Raw genomic sequence first — 24,614 nt, 5'->3', positions numbered from 1 at the left:
ATCCCTGGAAGTTGCAAAAGGCAGTAGAGGGTAAGACTAAGTTTCTTGCATGGAGATTGGTAGGAGCATGTAATGCATTGCTGGAGAGGTTGGTAAAAGTGTAGACATTGGATGAGTTTAAGAGTAGTACAATAGACTTTTTGCTTTTCTAGTATTGACCTCCTGTGATGAGTTATGACTTCATGGAAGGTACCAAAATAATAATAATAAAGTCATGATGAGCCAGTATTCTAACTAATACTTATTAGGCTTTTAAATTGGTCCCAGATAGTTCCATGAAGGATTCTTTTGAACCATTAAAAATGATGGTTCAGAGACAGCAGGTAACACAATGACCTGTGAGTCATGAATTGCTCATCCCTCTGCTCTGCCCCTATTATACCAAACTCTAACTCATCTTCATCTGCAGTCTTTATTAATACACATCATCATCATCATCATCAAATTCCTGCCATGTACCCTCAAGGGGTGTACAGGATATGACAGTACTACATGAAAAAATTACATCATTACTAACTTCCTATCTACAATTTTCCTCCAAATCAGTCTGTTACTTGTCAAGACTCCAACATTATCAGATCTTATATTTCTATCGTCTAAGGCACTTTGTACTGTATCAATCCACCTATATCTTGGTCTTCCTCTGGGTCGTTTTCCTGCCAACCTGGCAGAGAACACTTGTTTTGCTAATCTTTCCTCTCCCATTCTATTTAAGTGACCATACCACCTGAGATTAGCTCTGCTAACGCATTCCTGGATGCTGACAATGTCAAGTTCTTTCCTAATATCCTCATTTTTAATATGATATTGCCATTGATGCCATCTGTTCACGCCTCTAATCTTTCTCAGGACTCTCATATCTGCGGTCTCTAGTCTTTGGTCAAGTGTTTTACTTCTGACCCAGCTCTCAGATCCATAAGTTAAAATTGGTTTGAACACAGTCTTGTATACAGCTAATTTAGTGTTCCGACTAATTTCTTTCTTATTCCATATGAATTTATTCAATTGACTTCCCACCATATCAGCTTTGCTGATTCTGTTGTCTATTTCTATATTTAGTTTACCATCTTCAGTAAAAATTGTGCCTAAGTAGCTGAAATGTTTTACTTGTTCCACAGGTTCTCCATTCACAACACAGTTGACATTTTCAATGATTCTGCCTATTTTCATTGTCTTTGTCTTTTTATTGCTGACCTTCATACCATATCTATTACAACAGCTATTCAATTTAGTCAGAGAATCTTGCAGACTTGTAGCGGATTTATTTAGAAGTATAACATCATCCGCATAAAGCAAAGAGCTGACATTAACATCTCCTATTTTGATATCAGGTTTAATACCACATTCCTTCATAATGTGATCCATATAGATAATGAATAACAGAGGGGATAATGTACATCCTTGTCTCACACCAGATTTAACATTAAACCATCTTCCTGTACTTCCTTCAATTCTAACTGCTGACTCACAACTCAAATAAAGACTAAGTATTGCTTGATATAATGCCCCATTGACACCATATAACTGCAGCGTATTGAATAGCTTCTCTCTTGGCACCTTGTCATATGCCTTTTCCAAATCGACAAAACTTAAATACAGATCTTTGTTATATTCCCATGCTTTCTCGACTATTTGTCGTAAAGTGAAGATCTGATCCTGACAGCCTCTATTTGGCCTGAATCCAGCTTGTTCTTCACCAAGCTTTTCTTCCACAATTCTTCTCAACCGTTTCTCAAGTATACTTGCATAGATCTTGCCAGGAACACTCAGTAGGGAAATACCTCTGTAATTCTCACATTCAGTTTTATTTCCCTTTTTATATATGGGTACTATGAGAGCTCTACTCCAATCATCGGGAATTCGTCCCTCTGTCCAGGCTTTCTGAACTATGCAGTGCAGCCACTGTAAGACTCTTATACCACCATACTTCAGCATTTCTGGTCGAATATCATCTACTCCTGCTGCCTTTCCACATTTCAAGCCTTTGATGGCTTTTTCTACTTCAAGTATGGATATGTATTCCTGACTGCATGCCTGGTCAGTGTTTTTTATCACTGTGCTGTCATCACTGCTTGTTTCATTTAGCAGTTTTTCAAAGTAATTACTCCATACTTCAAGGATATCTTTTTCTCCTGTTTTCATTTCACCTTTATCATCTCTAATTCCTTTTACAGCACTCTTTCCTCCATTCCTAAGCTTCTTCAACAACCTCCAGAATATTTTGCCGCCACCTTGATATTTATTTTCTATATTCTTGCCAAAGTCCTCCCATGACTTTTGTTTAGCTAGTTTTACACACTGTTTAGCTTTCTTACATTTGTCTCTGTATTCTGTAAGAGTAAAAGCTGACTTATTTGCCAGGAACTTTTGATATGCTTTCTTCTTTTCCTTCACTGCCTCTTTAACTTCCTGTGTCCACCAGGGAGTTCTGATTTTTTTATCCTTGCACACAACCTCACCACATGCCTCTCTGGCAGAATCAATCAATGTTTTCTTCAGAGTTTGCCACTGAATCTCCAAGGTTTGATTCCTGTTCTCAAACTCTTTCATTTTCTTTTCAATAATATTTCTGTATTTTAGTCTACAGTTCACATCTGAGAGCTGCTCAACTTTTATTTGCTTTAAAACTTTCTTACATGTTATTCTTTTCAATATGAAATTCAATTTTATCCTGCTCAAGACTAAATAGTGATCACTTCCAATTTCAAATCCTCTGTACACTCTGGTGTCCTGCACCAGGGAGAAAACATCACTATCAACAATAACATAGTCAATGAGACTTTTCTTATTCCTAGCCTCTTCTCTCCATGTGAATTTGTGCACATTTTTATGTTGGAACATGGTGTTAGTAATAACCAGTCCATGTCCTGAGCAGAAATCCAACAGATATTTGCCATTATTATTAGCTTTGCTCTTTTCTCCAAATTTTCCCAAAATATTTTTGTATGTCTCACAATCATTTCCTACTCTACTATTTAGATCCCCAACAAAGACCAACTTTTCCTTTTTCATTGTGTCAGTTGCTTTTTCTAAAGCCTCAAAAAATTCCTCCACTTCTACCTTAGTAGAACCTTCTGTGGGACCATAGGCACAAATAAGTCTCATTGTCCAGTTCCCCATTCTCATATTTGCCCACATTACTCTACTTGAGACTGACTGCCATTCAAGAAGATTAGCCTCGTATTTTGTGTTGAATACTATGGCTACTCCTTCTTTTCCTTGATTGTCATTGCCTGAATATAACATTTTGTATTTATTGCTCAGAAAGATCTCACCTGTTTTGGTCTTTTTTGTTTCAGTCACCCCTATTATGTCGATCTGGTACTTATCTAATTCCTCAGCTAACTCCATTTCTTTGCCATTCAGGCTTCTTACGTTGATAGTACCGATCTTTAACTCTGGTGATGTTGAGTTGGGGTTTGTTTTCAGATTTGTTCCAGTAGCTGACTTTTCGCTGTTCACCCTGGTTCCCTGGCGAAAACAACGGGGGCCTTGTTTAACCGGGCGACGCCCCAGCCGGCATGAAATTTTGTCATGTTGTACCATCATTTTTTATTTTGGTTTAACCAATAAGAATACAATTTGGTCGGCTAAATCCCAAATTGCCAGCCCATCCTCGTTCGTTCAGTATCAAAGTTGATACCCAACAGGGTGCACCACGAGAAGGTGAGGATTGGACATTAGGTCAGAAGCCCTGGTCAGTTCTCCGCATTCCTTTAAAGGCTATGTGGAGGTCTCCTCTCAGTTATACAGCTTTGACCCTTAAGCACCCCTATTATTACACATTGTCAGTATTAATACACATTGTCAAGTAAATATTAACTATTTAAGTGATATAATTGAAAATACTTTTCATCCAGGTCAAATATAATCACAGTTTTAACTGAATAAATGAAGATAGTAAATCATTTTTATTTTCTTTTAAGCATTTGCATTAGTGAGAGATTTGTGGTTTACATGTTGGTCCATTTTGTAAGCATAGTTTGATTAAACTTAGACCTGCATTAGAGACCTAATCTGGTTTTATTTTTATATCACTTAATGCCTCTATTAAGGATATTTGCTTGGTTACAAAGTAAATTATACTTGACAAGAAATTATATGCTTCTTTTATCCATTACCTAAGCAAAGAAAGTTTGCATGTGAAGTACCTTCACAACTAGGCTACTTGTATATGGAGGTAGATGACTTCATATCATTAGTGCAGTGGTTCCCAAATTGTGTGCTGTGATGCCACACCACACAGTTTGGTTAGTGCAGTGCACTAATTATGATTTATTTATTCAATGATTTGATTGTTCAAAATATTTACTTAATACTTTTTACATAAATTGTTTGAGAATTTGAAATACGCGTTTCATTTATTTTTTAACTTCACCAACCTAACCGCACCAGCTGCACACTGCAACTCTTAGATAGGAGTATGTTCTGACTTTGGGTGCCCTGGAAAAATCCTGATACACATGAACTGAAAAAGTTTGGGAACCACTGCTCTAGTGTGTATTAGGGCAGTATAATTAAGCCATCTGTTTAGGAATTTGATGTGAAGTCATATGCCTCCATACACAAGTAACTCAGTTATGATGTTACTCAAAGTCTTGTCTCATAAAACAAGATTACATTTTCTTGTCAAGTATAATTCTCCTCCTTAAGTAAGGATGGTAATTACACTATGCAATGAAAACTAACTACCACTCAAATACTCAAGCATGCATTCTACATTTTGGATTCAAGCTTGCTTCCAGTTTTCAGAGCTAACATCATCCACCTAGCTAATTATTTCAAAATTCAGTTGTTGTTGAGCTGGAATTTTTACCCCAGCTATGTATTTTTTAATGAAACAAAAGATATATTTTAAATGGAAAAAAGAAGGCAAAATCTAAATTATGTTCCAGATTCGAATTGAAGGTACAGTTGTAAAAGTTGATGAAAAGGAATCTGAAGAGTATTTTCATCGTAGACCAATTGGTAGTCAACTTTCAGCTGCAGTTAGTCAACAGAGTTCTCTTATTAGAGACAGAGAGGTATGGAAGAGTAGTATTAAATAAGAAATAAAATTTATGAATTTATCACTGTAATCTTATTCTTTATTTTCATAAAAATTTTATGTCCAAAGCTTTACATAACTACTTCATCATGTTCTCTACATGTATTATACTTATAAATGTCAGAAACATAAATCCAACCACGTTTCTACCTTTATGATGAAGCAAAGCTGTTACATCTAGTTTATGTATGAAGGATGCTGAAAATAAATTGTTTTTTCATAATGTCTTGTTTTTTTCATCATCATCAGTTTCTTGATCTGTACCCCCAAGGGATCTTCAGGTTATTATGACAGCAATACATTATTATTTATCATCATTATCATCATCAAATTCCAGCCATGTACCCTCAAGGGGGTGTACAGGATATGATAGTACTACATGAAAAAAATTACATCATTACTAACTTCCTATCTACAATTTTCCTCCAAATCAGTCTGTTACTTGTCAAGACTCCAACATTATCAGATCTTATATTTCTATCATCTAAGGCACTTTGTACCGTGTCAATCCACCTATATCTTGGTCTACCTCTGGGTCGTTTTGCTGCCAACCTGGCAGAGAACACTTGTTTTGCTAATCTTTCTTCACCCATTCTGTTTAGGTGACCATACCACCTGAGATTAGCTCTGCTAACGCATTTCTGGATGCTGACAATGTCAAGTTCTTTCCTAATATCCTCGTTTTTAATATGATATTGCCATTGATGCCATCTGTTCACGCCTATAATCTTTCTCAGGACTCTCATATCTGTGGTCTCTAGTCTTTGGTCAAGTGTTTTATTTCTGACCCAGCTCTCAGATCCATAAGTTAAAACTGGTTTGAACACTGTCTTGTATACAGCTAATTTAGTGTTCCGACTAATTTCTCTCTTATTCCATATGAATTTATTCAATTGACCTCCCACCATACCAGCTTTGCTGATTCTGTTGTCTATTTCTATATTTAATTTACCATCTTCACTAAAAATCGTGCCTAAGTAGCTGAAATGTTTTACTTGTTCCACAGGTTCTCCATTCACAACACAGTTGACATTTTCAATGATTCTGCCTATTTTCATTGTCTTTGTTTTTTTATTGCTGACCTTCATACCATATCTATTACGACAGCTATTCACTTTAGTCAGAGAATCTTGCAGACTTGTAGCGGATTTATTTAGAAGTATAACATCATCCGCATAAAGCAAAGAGCTGACATTAACATCTCCAATTTCGATATCATGTTTAATACCACTTTCCTTCATAATGTGATCCATATAGATAATGAATAACAGAGGGGATAATGTACATCCTTGTCTCACACCAGATTTAACATTAAACCATCTTCCTGTACTTCCTTCAATTCTAACTGCTGACTTACAACTCAAACACAGACTAAGTATTGCTTGATATAATGCCCCATTGACACCATATAACTGCAGCGTATTGAATAGCTTCTCTCTTGGCACCTTGTCGTATGCCTTTTCCAAATCGACAAAACTTAAATACAGATCTTTGTTATATTCCCATGCTTTCTCGACTATTTCTCGTAAAGTGAAGATCTGATCCTGACAGCCTCTATTTGGCCTGCATCCAGCTTGTTCTTCACCAAGCTTTTCTTCCACAATTCTTCTCAACCGTTTCTCTAGTATACTTCCATAGATCTTGCCAGGAACACTCAGTAGGGAAATACCTCTGTAATTCTCTCATTCAGTTTTATTTCCCTTTTTACATATGGGTACTATTAGAGCTCTACTCCAATCGTCGGGAATTCGTCCCTCTGTCCAGGCTTTCTGAACTATGCTGTGCAGCCACTGTAAGACTCTTATACCACCATACTTCAGCATTTCTGGTCGAATATCATCTACTCCTGCTGCCTTTCCACATTTCAAACCTTTGATGGCTTTTTCTACTTCAAGTATGGATATGTATTCCTGACTTCATGCATGGTCAGTGTTTTTTACCACTGTGCTGTCATCACTGCTTGTTTCATTTAGCAGTTTTTCAAAGTAATTACTCCATACCTCAAGGATATCTTTTTCTCCCGTTTTCATGTCACCTTTATCATCTCTAACTCCTTTTACAGCACTCTTTCCTCCATTCCTAAGCTTCTTCAACAACCTCCAGAATATTTTGCCACCTTCTTGGTATTTATTTTCTATATTCTTGCCAAAGTCCTCCCATGACTTTTGTTTAGCTAGTTTTACACAGTGTTTAGCATTCTTGCATTTGTCTCTATATTCTCTAAGAGCACAAGCTGACTTATTTGCCAGGAACTTTTAATATGCTTTCTTCTTTTCCTTCACTGCCTCTTTAACTTCCTGTGTCCACCAGGGAGTTTTGATTTTTTTTATCCTTGCAGACAACCTCACCACATACCTCTCTGGCAGAATCAATCAATGTTTTCTTCAGAGTTTGCCACTGAATCTCCAAGTTGATTCCTGTTCTCAAACTCTTTCATTTTTTTCTTCAATAATCTTTGTGTATTTTACTCTACAGTTCACGTCTGAGAGCTGCTCAACTTTTATTCGCTTTAAAACTTTCTTACATGTTATTATTTTCAATACGAAATTCAATTTTATCCTGCTCAAGACTAAATAGTGATCACTTCCAATTTCAAATCCTCTGTACACTCTGGTGTCCTGCACCAGGGAGAAAACATCACTATCAACAATAACATAGTCAATGAGACTTTTCTTATTCCTAGCCTCTTCTCTCCATGTGAATTTGTGCACATTTTTATGTTGGAACATGGTGTTAGTAATAACCAGTCCATGTCCTGAGCAGAAATCCAACAGATATTTGCCATTATTATTAGCTTTGCTCTTTTCTCCAAATTTTCCCAAAATATTTTTGTATGTCTCACAATCATTTCCTACTCTGCTATTTAGATCCCCAACAAGGACCAACTTTTCCTTTTTCATTGTCAGTTGCTTTTTCTAAAGCATCAAAAAAATTCCTCTGCTTCTACCTTAGTAGAACCTTCTGTAGGACCATAGGCACAAATAAGTCTCATTTTCCAGTTCCCCATTCTCATATTTGCCCACATTACTCTACTTGAGACTGACTGCCATTCAAGAAGATTAGCCTCATATTTTGTGTTGAATACTATGGCAACTCCTTCTTTTCCTTGATTGTCATTGCCTGAATATAACATTTTGTATTTATTGCTCAGGAAGATCTCACCGGTTTTGGTCTTTTTTGTTTCAGTCACCCCTATTATGTCGATCTGGTACTTATCTAATTCCTCAGCTAGCTCCATTTCTTTGCCATTCAGGCTTCTTACGTTGATAGTACCGATCTTTAACTCTGGTGATGTTGAGTTGAGGTTTGTTTTTAGATTTTTAGATTTGTTCCAGTATCTGACTTTTCGCTGTTCGCCCTGGTTCCCTGGCGAAAACAACGGGGGCCTTGTTTAACCGGGTGACGCCCCAGCTGGTATGAAATTTTGTCATGTTGTACCATCATTTTTTATTTTTATTATTTATCTCCTATCAAATTTTCCTCCAACTTCACAAGTAATTTTTCCTAGGTGGAAAAATTACTTGTGAGCACTCCAATATTGTCATATCTAAAATTATGTGCTTCTAAGGCACTTCTGACCTTTTCTTTTACCATACATTATAACGTAGCAATTTTAAAAACAGTTTTCTTTTTATACCATAATAGTTTAACGATTTACCTCAAGGACTCACTTTAATGAGTATGGGAGTGGCTAATCTGAATTATCTGATTCTGGACCATACCTTACTTGATGTAATATAAATGATGTATATTACAGATGGACATACATCTGTAAACAGATGGATATATAAAATACTCAATTGGCAACCAAGAATAAAGAGGAAACCAGGAAGACCAACTACAAGATGGGTATGAGAGAGTCTCAAAATCGAGATCGTTGGAGGCATCCTTGTGACTTGCACTTATGGAGAAATCCTGAATGAAACACAGGTCCATCAAGGTAATATTATCGATAGTCTAGTCTAATCGCTAGACTAGTCGCTACTCTTCTCTTTCTTTCTTTTCTTATTGCTTCTCCTCCCCAATGCTATTAGGGTATTCAAGAACTAGGGATGATTTTTCCTATTTTACTGTTTTATTGTGTCATGCAGTGGGAGTCTGTCTTCTCTCTTAGGTATAACCTAGTAGGCTGAAGTCCTAATCCACTTGGTCAGCATGGGTTGACTGATACCCCATCCTATATTTGTAATAGCATGGATCAGATAAAACATAAAAGCTGTAGAGCCTATGGCTTTAACAGACTTTGTAATTACCCAAATAAGACATTATCTTGTCAGAATGGTGATCCAGATTTAAGCCTTCCCAAGAGGTCTGTATCAGATAAGAAAGATAAGATCATAACGAAAAAGGGCAAACAACACTATAATATGAGACTATTCATTGGCACTTAAAACTGTATATCTCTTCAAGGTGAAATCCAATTGGAAAAGCTATTGAGACTGGAAAAATTAAATGGGATGTGATCGGATTCTCAGCAGGTAATTAATTTACAGAAACGACATTTATTATACCACTCGAACCATAATAATAATTCTGTTGGTGGCATAGGTGTTCTAAAACATAAAAAATTAAAAGATAATATAATCTATGTGAGAAAGAAATGTCAACCTGAATAGCAGAAATAGGAATATCAATGAATAAAAGATATGAAATTGAATTAGTACAAGTATTTTCCCCATCTTCAGATCACTCGGATGAAGAAGTCTCAGAATTTTATGATGAACTAGAAGAAACATTAAATTACAGTAATGAATTTTGTGTAATTATCAGTGACTTAAATGCAAAAATAGGTGAAACAATAATAATAATATTATTATACTCGGTCGGCCTGGTTGGCCAAGTGGTTATTCAGCAGCAATTTTGAGTTTTCTACATGTTGTTCTAATGTCTTCAGCATTTTCTAAAACAAGGTATATAACATCTACATATCCTAATATTAATGCTCTGTTTATGTTATCTTTTACAATTTCTCGAGTGCATTTTTCTAATGCTAAATTAAAAAGGGTGGGTGAAAGGGCATCTCCTTGTTTCAATCCTGTCTTAATATCAGAAGATTCAGATCTAATACCATACTTTGGTGCAAATTTTGATTGCACCGATAAGATAGCCATACTATCTTATGAGGTATTTCTAGTTCATCTAATATTCCCCAAAGTTCTTCTCTATGAATGTTATCATAAGCTCTTCTAAAGTCTACAAATAAAATACAGAGTGTTCGGGATAAATTTGACATATTTATAATTAATTATATTTTTCCGTAAGTTACATGTATTAACACACACTTCTCTTCATTTAAAAGTTTGGACCCTTCTTCATTCATATACAAGATGTCAGAAAGGATGGATAGCTGGAACCCACCTGAATCATGGAAGAGAATAACTTGTATCATGATGATTCGTGCCCGCCATCAAAATAAGGATATTACGACTGCTGCCCAATGCTCCCTGAATACAGTAAAAACAATCAGGCATGAACTAGAGACTTGCAATGGTGACTACGAGGATGTAGCAAGAAGAAAGATCCCTAGCAGACGATCTGATTGCGTTCGTACAGCAGAATTCCTCGCAAATCTGCAGGAACAGGTGTTGAAGAACCCTGGCATTGGAATTCAGGCTTTGTTCGTGGAGTTGCTAACTGTAGTCAAGCCCTGGATAACAAGGGTAGCCAATGGTAGGCCGTATGTATGGCAGCAGGATTCGGCCCCTTGCCACACCTCTGGGAAAAGTCAAAAATGGTTGTCTGAAAATTTCTACGACTTCACCAGTCCAAATGTTTGGCCTCCAAACTCCCCAGACCTTAACCCCATGGATTATTTTGTATGGGGCGCAGTTGAAAAAGACACCAATCGCACTTCCAGTAATACAAAAGCCCAGTTAATGGATAAAATTAAAACAGTTTTTGCGGCCCTTCACAGGGAGACTGTAGCATCAGCTTGTTCGAGGTTCCGAAGCAGAATTGAAGCTGTGATCGATGCTAATGGTGGTTATTTTGAGTAAATCTTGTTGATAGTATTGTAATTAACTCTGCCTGTAATGTTTTTTTGTCAATTCATTAAATTTAATAGATACAAAGAAGATTTTCTTTTTCCTTACGAAACTGTCAAATTTATCCCGAACACCCTGTATAGACCTGCAGATTGTATTCCCATTTTTTTTTCTAGCGTTTAAGTGTAAACATTTGGTCAACTGTTGACCTATTTATTCAGAATCCCATTGGATATTCACCATATTTTCTTCAGCATAAGGTAAGATTTTTTTTTCCGAATTTTTTCACATATTTCTTTCCTTTTTTATAAACAGGAGTGATTAGCAATTTTTTCCGATCTGTAGTATCTCTTCTTTTCCCCATATTAAATTTACTAGCATATGTTTATGAGATTCTGGGATTATTTAGGAAAGGTTTAATTATTTCTGGTTGACAAGTGTTTGACAGACACAGTAGGTTCATCACAATTTAGGACTTTGTTAAAGTACTCTCTCTCTCTTTGCCTGTTTGTTATTTCATCTATAGTGGCTAGCATTTGTCCATTTCTGTTGTTGATTACTGTTGTTTTCATGTGGGCCTGTTTTTTGGTTTTTAGTTTCATGGAAAAATTTTCTGGGATTATTTACTGTAAAGTATTTCTGGATGTATTTCTTCAATCTGTTCAGGAAATAATTTTCTTTTCTTTTGTCTTATTATTTTATTGGCTTCCTTGTCGCTCTTTGTATCTGAGAGACATGAATATCAGCTGGGTTATTAAGCGAAGTGCTTCTATCTTTTTTGTTTTTCTTTACTGCCCATTCACATTCTTCATTGAACCATTTTTTATGCTGTATTTTACTTTAAATTCCAATTAAATTTTCTGCTGCTACTTTTATGCCTATCCTTGATATGATTCCAGATGTTTTCAATATATTTTCATTCTCCTGCAGTTGTATATTTTTCAATTTCTGTTTTAATTCATATTTTCTTCTCTCTTCTGTTATATCTAGTTTGTTAATATTGTATTGATTTGCATATGCTGAAAAATATTTACTGTTTATTTTAATCTTAAGTAAGGCACCAATTAGAAAACGGTCACTATCACATTCAGCTCCTCTGAAGCTACAGATATGCTGAATGCAATTTCTTTTACTGATTATGATATGGTCTATTTGATTGACTGTATGACCATCAGGAGATTTCCTTGTTTGTTTGCGTATTTTCTTCCTCATAAACATAGTGCTGCTTATTATTGAATTTCTGGATGTGACCAAATTAATTACTCTTTCTCCATTAATATTTGCCTCTTCATGAAGGCTTTCATTTCCAATAACTTTTTTTATAAACTTCTTATTTTCCAATTTTTGCATTGAAATCACCTAATAAATTACCATATCCTACCGGGGAATTTTTTCTAGGATTAATTGCAGTTTTTCATAGAATTCATCTTTTATTGACATCTTCTGTAGATGCATACATTAATAAAGGTTATCTTGAACCATTTTGCTTGTACTCTTAGTATGTTTATTCTTTCATTAAAAGCTTCAGTTCGATCAGAGATGATCACAATTTTTTCCCAATGATGAAATGTTTAGCAGAGTTGTAAATTCATGTTTATCAGAGTTGTTTCCCCTATAAAGTAGCGAAAGGTTCTCTTTCTTCAAATTTCCTTCTCCTGTCCATTATGTCTCTTGTTTGCTACTATATCCATTTTATATCTGTTTAATTCATGTATGATTTCTTGAAATGCTCCATCTCTGTACATGCTTCTGATATTCCATGAACCTATTTGTAAATCATTATTACAAGGCCTAGGTCAATATCCATTTAAGTCCATCCAGTGAAGATTATTTGGTACATGTTTTGTGACCAGTTGATTTTTAAGAGATGGGATTGTCACCCCAACCCCCATTGAATTCCTCCTTTATGCCAGTGTATCCCTCTTTCCCAGAGAAACCTAAGAACTTACTGAGATTCTCTTTTCTCCTGATATAATCTGTCTGATTCACCTTGACCATGTACTTGCCATGAAAGAAGCCTGTAGATAGATTGAAGATGCAGCTATGGATCTTCATTCTCTTTGAGCCCCCTCTTTTTCCAACCAGGCTTTTCATGGAACACTGAAATCACTCTAGACTTTCCCCCCTCCATATAAATCCACAATATAGCATAGCTATATTGTGGACAGCATGTTCTCTGTTTAGCCACATAGCTTAGATATGTTAGAAACATTTTTAGCACACCTTAACAATCAACACTAGGATCCATTTTACCATTCAAAAAAGCAAATTTTCTTTCTTCTTTGATACTCTAATAGTCTTGCTATTCAATGAATTGTTTTCTGTCTACAGGAAATCAATGCACTGGTAGATTCATCTATTTCATCATCATCTCCCAACATGATTGTATTATTAAAAGCTTCAGCAAATAGACTAGAATGATCTGTTCATACTATAATAACCTCTTCACTGAAATTAATCATATCTCTGACACTTCTTTTTAGGCATTGGTTCCCCATCTTCTCTACAGAATCAACAAAGTACTCCTCAAGATCACAAAAAAATCTAAACACCATTTTTTATATCCAATGCATCCAGTGAAAAAATTTTTTAACCATTTACCAAAGAGATCCTCTTCATCACTTCTCCCCTGGTTGCAGGATTCTTTACTGTTGCAAATTGAAATATTTGATCAAACCAGAAAATTATTCACTGTTCAATTGAATGATTATTGAAAATAGGTCATATATATACATCTTCCTGCTTCAGTTGCAGACCATGCCATTGATGCCATGCATCCAGCAGGGGGAACCTCTCTGTTATACAATGTAAAACGTATACAAACCCTTACCACATCCATATAGGGTACAACTTAGGACTGTAGAATCATGCAATTTTGAAATCACTTTGTGTTTAACTTCCTGCTGTTGAGTCTGCCTTTGTGCACTTGCATATATCATGTATTGTGCTTATGAAACTCCCTTGGTGACCAAGACAAAATATTGGCTATTAATTTTGCTAAATAAAAGTTACTAAATCCCTAGATCTGTGTTTCTCAAAATGTGGTACGCGTAACACCCCCTGGTGGGGGGTACGTGGCAATTTTCGGCTATGCATCATTAACACATGGAATCATTATATTTCTCAACATATAGTGCAATTAGAGACAACTGGGATAAAAACGGCACTAACTAATGAATCACATCTCTCCTCCAACAGAAACTGCTGTATAGATTCAAGTAAAACCATATGTTGCCGGTGCAACATATGGTTTTGCTTGACACCACCCTGTTATGATCATGTTAAAACTAAGAAATATATAGTGAATGTGTTTTAGATATTATGGAATTCGGTTGAAGAGAAGTAGCATTTCAACTCAACTGCTGAAATGCTAATTTGTCTTTGGTTTGCACGATCTTTTGTTAATACTGCACCAGTCATATGCACTTCTTCAAAGCTGCTCTATGTATCTCAAGTCTTGTAAATTACTGGTAATTTTTGTTTGAAATAATGGGAAAGAAGATGAAACTATTTGGGTAGATGACTTTGACGATGCACACAAGGAAACTGTTCTCGATTCCAAAAGTAGCGATAGCGAGTAGGAGCTTCTTGGTAAGTCACACCATTTGCAGTTTTTTTCTGAAAACTTTAGTTTCCGAAAATTTCCGCATATATCTTGCACCACAATTTCTTAACTTTAATTTTGGGAAAAAAATTGCTAGTTATATTCGAGTAAATACGGTAATTTTTTTAGGTTTCAAATTCTTAAGTATGGATCATTGGTTAAAGATTGGATTTATAAAACCCACAAAAGAGAGCAATATAGCAAATACAAGTAGCTGTAAGCAACAAGAAAATTGATATTGCATCTGGATCAAATGAAATTGATAAGGGTATGTCATCTGACATCTCTAGAGAACCATCTAGGAAGATGAAAAATTTTCGTAAGTATAATATGAATTACTTGAAATGTGGACTTTCATGGACGGGAAATGAAGAGGAACCTATTCCAAATTTCGTTCTATTAAAAATAAATCATATTTTTTGTTTACATATAAATCAAATGGAATTGAAATTGATAAGGGTATGTTGTCTGACATCTCTAGAGAACCAACTAGGAAGATGAAAAATTTTCGTAAGTATATGAATTACTTGAAATGTAGATTTTCATGGACGGGAAATGAAGAGGAACCTATTCCAAATTTCGTTCTATTAAAAATAAATCATATTTTTTGTTTAAATATAAATTCAAATAAAATAAACATTTACAGTGAAATATACTTTATTTATTTATTATTGAGTACTTGGTAATAATGAAAATTTAAGAAGGGGTACGCAGATATCTGAAGTTTGAGAAACAATGCCCTAGATGTTTGTTTCTTCCTTTAAACTGAGTATCTCTGGAAGAGTTTTATTATAGGACTATATCAGCTACACAATAGAATTTTTTAAATACCAGGACTGCTCTTTTTCTAATTTACAGATGAGTATTAGTACCTTATTTAGATCTGTCTAAATGAAATAAACTTGGCTTTTGTTGAGTGCATTAAACTTTTAGTTGTTGGATTATATGTTATTTTTAGTGAGTTTATAAAATATTAATATTCTACATTATAATTTTTGCCTTTGTTTTTGCTTTTATTCTAGTTATGGACATTTCTTTTACTAGTTTTTCTCTATATAAAGTGTTTTGCCATTGAAGCAATAAGTGATTAGTCAGGACTTCAGGGATATGGAGACTTAGCTAGGCTCTTGCAGATTTCAGTTAAACAGTAACATCTAAACCACCAAATTTGCTATACAGCTATACACCAAAAAAGTTTGCTCCTATCTTCCTAGAGTTGTGATCCCAAACCAAGTCTTGCACATTTTATCTAGTTGAATGTTAACATGACATTAAATGCCATAATAGTTGGACCAGTCCAAACCAAACTCCTGCAGCTTTTATACAACACCCCCTATTGAGTTTCAGGACTCATCATAGGAAACTGTTCACCCCCACACCACAAATGTATTTTGATGTATTAATTTTTATTATTATTATATGACTCTCACCTACAGTGTACATTAGTGCTCTGGGCAGGCTAACAATTTTTTATATATTATTTTTATTTATTTTATATATTTATTATTATTACTTGACATCTCCATGGAGTCCAAAGACTCATCGAGAGAGAGGGCACCTACTCTGCAACTCTCCATCTCCACCACTCAATCCACCAATTACAGCGAACTGCATCATCTACACCAACGGCATCTACTGTCCACCACCACCACCACTAGTATTTTCACAAACATTCATGCCCATGGTGGATCCGAACCCACAGCCTGTTGGCTGGAGAGCAGATACGCTTACCACTTGGCCAACCAGGCTGGCAAATTATTATATTTTACATAGTCTGGTAACCCTGCTCTAGAGACCAAACACGTTGAACACATCCTAAAAATGGACTGTGTGTGTTCATTTGATGTATCCTCTCCAATTCCAAGTATCTTCCTGTGCACATACTGTTGGTGTGGTAGTCAGCTGACCAATGTCAATAACGATTAATTGAGGAAGACTACCATTGAATCAGATGCAAGCCACATGTTCTGAGTCTTTGCAGAATGATTCAGTATGAGTGATGAAACCATTAATTTGCATTTACATCACCTAAGAAAATTCTCAAACTTATTGGTGGGTTCCATAAACTCACTTTGTATTCTGTATTGCCTTAAACCATAAATGAACTTATTTTAAAAATTAGCTGCTAATTAAAAAAAAAAAAAAAAAAGAAAAGAAAAGTCTGGAGCACTATCCACAGCATCTATTCTTTAAAATCATCCTAACCTCATTTATTATGGTTATAAGTTTTCAAGATAAGGAAAACTAATTCTTAGATCTTTCATCACTTTCTGTTATCACTCGCTTATGGGGGGAGCTCTTTCTAGGACTGCATACTTTGTCTAATAATTTCTGCTTTGTTGTGTACTTTCTCTGGCCATGATGTTTCTGTGATAGTGTTGGTGTTATTAAACTATCATGTAATTCATTCTTGTGGTGTCATCTTTGTTCCATTAAACTATAAAATATGAAATGATGGAAAATAGTGGTATAACATTTTGCTTTATCTGTGCTGTGTCATCTTAGAAGGCTTGATCAGGTCTGATTTAAGTAGAGCACTTTCATAATATATCAGTATCTAAAACAGGAAATAATGTAAGAATTACAGAAAAATTTCCTTACTGAGCACTCCAGAAAAAATTAATGCAAGCACACTTGAGAAAAGACTAGGAAAAATTGTTGAAGCGAATCTGGTGAAGAGGACAAGCTGGATTTAAGTCAAAAGGGATTCTCAAAACAAAATTTTTGCAGTAAACATAGAAATGAAGTCATGAAAAAAAAATAAAAAATCAGTTAATGCCTTTTTATTCCCATATAGGGAATAGGCGAGGCCGTTTTAGTCCTATATAACTTTTGGAGACTGAGTGGGCAATTCACTCTCCACTGGTAGCCAGTCAGAAATAGCTCCCCAAGGCTATAACAAACTAAGCAGCATGCAGTAAAGAGGCAGCTCAACAAGTGCCGCCATCTCCTAATCCCTAATCCTAACACAACATTTTTAATGTCTGAAAATAGTGTGGGTTCTATGGTCTCTTTTATTGAGTTTACAGGACAAAAATCCCTAGTTTCCAGGAGAAAATACCTGCTTGCCCATGCCAGAAATCAACTAACTCAGGAACCGGTCGAAAAAAGGCTTGAAAAAGTTACTCTAGTCTGTGACTAGAATCAAACTCATGATGCTCCTCCTTCGGGCAATTTAGTGCTGAGGAGTGTAAACATCACTTCCATTGAGCTACACAGGCTCTTGAAATGATCAAGTAATCTCTATTTAATCTTTGAGTAAACAAAAAAAAAAACATATTTAAGATACACATACTGGCCACTGCTTTAGAAACCTTTATGCAGATGCACATAAACATCACTTGCATGGCATATATGCAAAAAGTCGTGCATCACTATGTGTTCTAGGCAACTGCTTAAGAATATGGCAGGTTAGTAATTATCAATAGTGTTGATCACAGTGGGAAAACGAATGACTGTTTGGAGTTAGATAAATGGCTTATTGTGGGTGCCAATCTAACTGGAGCCATGATTTTGAAACCAGCAGAGCTGACTGGTTTCTCAAAAGGCAAGCTATTCTGGTTGTTTAATCAGTGGAAAAACAACCTTGAAAGCTTGTCTAAGAAGCATAACTGTGGTCCTAAGACAGGCTGTCAGAAATAAAGTCGCCATCTTTTGAGAAGTCTTGTACTAACAAATAGAACTTCCTGTGTGCAGCAGTTGGCCAAAATATTTAATGAAAGCTATTCCTGACCCATATCTCACCAAACTGTGTGCAGGGAATTGAAGAAGAGGATCAATTTTGGCAATTGCGTGCCTATATGGAAACCATTGATTTCTGCAAAGAACCAGAAACCACCACCACTAGTATTTTCTCAGACATCCATGCCCATGGTAGGATTTGAACCTTTAGCCTTTTGGCTGGAGAGTGGATACACTAACCAGTCGGCCAGCCAGACATGGTGTCAGGAACACTGTGACTGGAGGCTGGAAGATTGGGAAAAAGTCGTGGTCTGACAAGTCACAGTACACCTTGTTCTGTACCAGAGAATAATGCAGAGAGTTTGGTGGAAGCACCATTAAGCACGCTTTGTAAACACAACTCAAGGTTCTTGAGATGGTGTCATTGTGTGGGGCATGTTCTGTTAGTATAGAATGGGTCCACTAATATTGCTGGAAGGTCTGGTGTCTTCCATGGAATATCTGAACATTGTTGCCAATTAAATCTATCCTGCAATGTTGACTTTTTATCCAGCAGATGACATTTGTTTCATGAATCACAGTGCTACTGTCCATCATATAAGAATTGTTCAGCAGTGGTTCAGCGAGCATGACAGCGACTTCCAACATCTTCCCTGGTGCCAACACAAAGCCCAGATTTGAACCTCATTGAGAGTGTATGTGGGGGGGGGGGGGGCCTGTTAGAAAAACAGATCCAGGAGCAAAGTCCTCTTCTATTGAATCTGAGAAAGTTAATGGACTCTCGGGTGAATGTGTGGCATGTTGTAGACTTAGATGCAATCCAACACCTTGTGGAATCTGTGCCAAACTGCATAAGAAACTGTAATTCAGGCTAAAAAAAATGGTTATGTCATTGATCTAGTCCAAATATATGCTTGAGGAGAATGCATTACATTTCTATCAAGAATTCAAACAATCTGTACTTGTACTTGACAATATAAAAGAGTCAAGCACTTTCCATCTTCTGCTGAGAATCCATGAAAATGAGTTGTGAGAATTCCCAAATCTTAACATTGCACTGAGAATTTAATCAATGCTATTAACATCATCCACAAGTTGTGAATAAATCTTCAGCAAGATGAAAGCCATCACAAATTTGGCACTAGTGTCGCCAGTGAATGTAGCAGTAGATTTGAGCTGTGCTAAAAAAAATGTATTTTCAATTAGTGTATAGTGTGGCTCTTTATCGCGAATTGTGTTGCATTTTTTTCAATTTGGATACAAGTATCCTTCAGTAGTAGTTTTGTTGGAATTTTTTGTTGTTTATATTGTGTTTTGCTACTTGTTTGTTCATGCTTCTGCTTCTGAAAATGACGTCCATAAAGAAATGCACATCAGTGGCACAGAAAGTTTCAGTACAAGGATCGAGCTCTGCCTTGAATTTTCTGCAGTGGATGCGTTACGAAACTTGCTATATGTATACACCGAAAAATGTGAAAGATTTGTGGACTGTTTGGGTAAATGAGGGGAAAGAAAGCATTAATGCATGTGAAAAGTGTCTTGATAGATTAGAACAGTTATAAATGAAGGCAGTAGTCAGGACCATAATAGAAGAGCTTAGGTAAGAGTTAGTGAAAATGAAAAGTGAAATGAAACATCTGGAAGAGGATATTAAACACCTGCAGATGAGAGAATGAGAAGGAAGAAGTTAGTTTTACAAAGAAAGTCAAAGGATAGTCATATATCATTGTATGAGGACTCGATCATTAGAGATGCGATGAATAAAGAGTACACAGCATGCTTGTCTGGTGGAACAATGAAGCATATAATTGATGTGTTGCAGAAAAGCAAAGACTTGGAGCCAAAATTACTGGTAGTCGTGGGCACAAATGACTTAGTTGGGGAAAAAAGAATCTTGATAAAGATTGTAAAGAATAATAGTGTTGTTGAAAAATTCATAGGTATATTGCCCAGATATGACAATAGTGAATTGAGAAGGAGAGCATAGATAATGAATAGTAAGATGGCTGAGTTGTGTGAGGCAGAGGGAGTTCAATATGTAAATCTGTGGTGTGAATATGAAGGAAAGTTGGAATGGTTCAAAGTTGAGGAATTGCATTTGAATGGGTTTAGTGTTAGGCATTTAGAAAGGTGATTATTTTTTGAGAAGGCATAGAGTCAAGAAGTTATGTAAATGATCTGGGTCTACTTGTGAAGCAGGATAGCACAACTAAATGTATTGTACAACAGGTGGAAGATGGATATGAGGTTGAAGATGTGGTTGCAGCAGCACAAGGTGATGGAATGCATAAAGGTGAGGATGAGACAGGTAGGAATGGAAATCAGAGTCAGGATCATGGAAACTGGAGTGGTCAGACTGAAGAGAGCGGTGTGGTATAGCAGCTAGAATAGAGAATGTTGGTGCTGGTAGAAAAGCTTCAGAGACACGGGGATTGTTATGTTTGTACACAAATATTAGGAGTATTCGAATCGAGAGCCGAATTGGTTGCATTGATTGAGTCAGGTATCCCCAAAGATAATTGGAATATGTGAAACTTGGTTGTCTGAGTTGTGATGTCAGGAATTAAAATCGAAGGATGTATAATTTTCTGAATAATTCAAAATCTGTGCATGCACTATCAACTTTCAATGTGAACACAATTGCTCTGCAATCATTAACAGCACATGCGCAGATTTTGAATCTGTATGGTGTAAAGTTGAAATTAACGGTCTAGTATATCTGATAGGATGCTGTTATAAGCCAGGGAATGTGGAGAATACCGATTGTGAAATGTTTAGGCAAAGTAGTTGGGCATGTAAAAAATGTGATCCTGATGGAAGACTTTAATTACAGGAATATAGAATGGAAAGAGATGATAGCGTATGGGAACATGGAGAATGAGTTTGTTGAATTTTTGAGAGATACATGTCTTAAGCAGCATGTGACTGAAGCAACTAGAGGCATTAATGTTTTGGATTTGGTGATAACTTCACAAGATGTAGTTGTTAATGAGGCGTTGACACTGCTGCCATTTGGTGAGAGTGATCATGAACTACTTGTTTGGGAAGTGGTGAAACAAGAAAGGTTACTGCAAAAAATGGATATATGTGAAAGTATAAAGCAGGTGATTATAGGAAGCTCTGTAGTCAGTCAGCATCAGTATGTTGGGTAGATGACCTGAGTATAAAAGATTTTATTTATTTAGCATATGGCTCACACATGAAAAGTTACATTACATTGTACATAATAGACATGTACAATAATAAGACATAATATAGTCATAAAAGAGACACTCAAGAATAGGCTACAACTGAATGTCTAGGTTGATTATCCAGTCAACTGCACTTGGTGTGGCATGGATGAAGTCTGACAGGTTTCCACTGTATGCATGTTGGACACATTCTGCTGTAATATGATTAATTGTCTGGTGGGGTGATCCACAGTCGCACCTGGGTGAGGCAGCCATACCCCATTTGTAAAGGTGGTCTGCACATCTGCCATGGTTGGTGCGGATTTGGTTAAGGGCAGACCAAGTTTTCCGTGGTAGGTGAAAATCCGAAGATATCTGTGTTGGGCCCACTAATTCATGGAAGACCCCTGTTGAAGTGTTACACCAGGATTCTTTCCACTTCTCCTTCATGTTGAAACTTGTCTCTGCAAGATTTTTTCCTGTTAAGATTGGAGGGTGGCTTGACTTTAGCCACCCTCCAAGACATCCCACCCCTTTATTTCTAGGGGTGGGATGTCTTCGTGGATTGGCAAATTTCGGATTTCCATGATTTTGCTGTATTCATGTAGAAGAAAGTTGGATCAGCGGATGTGTGGAGCCGGAATGTGGCTTAGCACTGGGAGCTAGTAGGTTGGGGTTGATTTTATAGTTCCAGAAATAAGGCACATAGTGGAGTTAAGCTGAGCATCAACCAAATACACATGGGTGCATACAGGTGAGCAGTATTCAGATGTAGAGTAAATGAGGTCGAGAGCAGTGCAGCGAAATGTTGTTGCTGAGGCACCCCAAGTTGTTCCACATCGTTTTTGCAGTATATTGTTTCTTGTTTTTAGCTTGGATGCTGTGTTAATGAGATGTGGTTTAAAAGATAGTGTTATCCAGAGTGACGCCCAGATATTTCGGGAATCTGTTGTAGCATAGCAGTTTGTGGTTGAAGTAGACCATGAGTCTTTGTTAGCCTGGTTATTGTTCAGGTGGAAGCATGAAACTTCTGTTTTGCTAGGATTCGGGCATAATCTCCATTTGCTGAGGTATTCATCTAGAACTGCAAGGTTGTTTGTTAGTGTATCTTCCATTGTAGTAAAATTGGTGTGTCTGGTGGTTAGAGCAATGTCATCAGTGTAGCAAAACTTCTTGGAGGCTGTTAGGCAAATCTGTGATGTATAAGTTAAAAAGGAGGGGAGCCAGAACTGACCCTTGTGGTAGTCCATTATCCAGTGTTCTTTGTTTACATTTGTTCTCATTCATACACACTTTGAACAGGCCGTTGCTTAGCATGTTATCGATTACTTTTGCTATTGTTCTGCACGGGACTGCCCAAAGCAACTTGCAGACTGCGCCATGCCTCCAGACTGTATCATAAGGTGTGGTAAGATCTACAAAAGTTACAGCTGTTTTCAGGCATTGTTGGTAGCCTGCCTCTGTATGTGTGGGGAGTGACAGAACCTAATCACAGCAGCTTCGTTTATGTTTGAATCCGGCATGTTCCACCGGGACCTGTTCTGTTATCTTAGAGGCAATTCTATTGAGCATGAGCCTTTCTAGGAACTTATAACAGACGCTAAGCAGGGCGATTGGTCGGTAGTTTTCTGGTTTGCTTTTGGTTTTTCTTGGTTTTAAGATGGGGATAATTTTTGTCCTCTTAAACTCTTTCGGAAGTCTACCAGTCTGGAGAATGTTAGAAAAAAACAAGCCAACCACTGTCGAGCTTTTTGGCCTGTCTTCAACAGGAAATCAGGATGAATTCCATCGAAAACTGGAGCCTTGCCTAGTTTCATATCCATTAGAGTAGTGCTAATATCTTCAAGAGTGAAGGGTCATGAATATAAAGGGTCTGATGGTCTGTTATTTTTCAAATATGTAAGTTCTCTTTTTATCTGAAAAGTGTGTTGTTTGTCCTTGGTGCTGTATCTTGATGTGTTGACAATATGTGACGCATATTGGTTAAGAGAAATAGCTCATTGTTCCCGGGCAGTCAGGGTACCACTACCTAGTTTTCTTAGAAGGCTCCAGTATAAAAGATGTTAACAGTGGATAGGAACTTGCAAGGCAGTATGTGACAGAAGCGATGTATAACTGCATACCAAGGGTTAAGCGAGTAAATAGAGAAAGAATGAAATGGATGAACAGTGAAATTAAGCAAGCTGTGCTGGAAAAGAAAATGCTATGGAGGTAGTACAAGACAATTGGTGCATTGGATCCATGAAGAGTATAAAGTGCAGGCTAGAAAGGTAACGAGCCTGGTTAAGAAAGAAAAGGTGCGGTATGAGAGGAGATTGGTTGGTCATGCCAAGGTTAACTGAAGAGAATTTTTCCATTATATGGTAAGCAAGAGAAAGAATAATCATGGTAGGTTGACACTGATGTATAGCCATGGAAGCAGAATAACAGTTGCAAAGTATATAGTGGAATTATTCAATGAGCACTTTATCAGCATATATCATACTGGTGTAAGAGCCTCCATAGCCCAGACGGTATAGATGAAGCCCTTTGGTCAGATAGATCTGGGATCGATTCCTGTCTATGATATGAGGAACCTTTATCTGGTCTCTCTCAATTAAAGGTGAGTTGGCCGATCTCATATGGAGGTAGAGGTTTTTTTCACTCTGAAACTCAGATTTTTCATCCCTCAAAACAGGCAAACTGGCTCTGTGAACACACATGGATTTGCAGTCATAAAATATATATACCTAATCCTTCATTAGAAGGGCTCAACCTTCCCCCCCTCTCCCAAAGGGACAAGGGAGAAAGGGGAGGAAACCCCATATGAATAAATAAATGCTGGTGTAAATGCAATGCAGTATATAGAAGAGAGGCAAGTATTAGGAGAATTGGAAGTGAAAAAATCAGAGGTGTATCGTGTGTTGGTTGGGGTAGATATTAATAAGGCTATGGGAAGTGGATGACATATCTTCACATATTTTTAAATAATGTGCAAAAGAGCCATGACCTTGACCTGGCTATTTAATGAAAGTCTTGCAGTTGGTAGAGTTCCTAAGGAGTGGAAAGAAGGCAAAATACCACTCCACTAACATGGCTCTAGGACAGGTTTCCAATTATAGACCAGTCTGTATAATTGTGGTTGTGGT

General features: G+C 36.6%; 1 protein-coding gene across 2 annotated transcripts in view; it reads left to right on the top strand.

The window, feature by feature from the left end:
- Positions 1-24,614, top strand: part of LOC150105446 (pyridoxine/pyridoxamine 5'-phosphate oxidase-like) — a 145,843-nt gene that overhangs the window by 67,898 nt on the left and 53,331 nt on the right. Inside the window, exon 5 of one of the 2 annotated variants that reach the window (XM_090394822.1) lies at positions 4,896-5,024. The exons of the other annotated variant lie outside the window; for it this stretch is intronic. Coding sequence (XP_090250948.1) covers positions 4,896-5,024 — 129 coding nt within the window. The remainder of the gene's footprint in view (positions 1-4,895; positions 5,025-24,614) is intronic. 2 annotated transcript variants of the gene reach the window in all.

This window comes from Typopeltis vanoorti, chromosome 6 (genome assembly GCF_054136105.1).
Source record: "Typopeltis vanoorti isolate ZY-2024b chromosome 6, IOZ_Tvanoo_1.0, whole genome shotgun sequence".
Lineage (NCBI taxonomy): Eukaryota > Metazoa > Arthropoda > Arachnida > Uropygi > Thelyphonidae > Typopeltis > Typopeltis vanoorti.
Note: the sequence above shows the minus strand (reverse complement) of the source record. Positions and strands in the feature narration are given on the sequence as shown.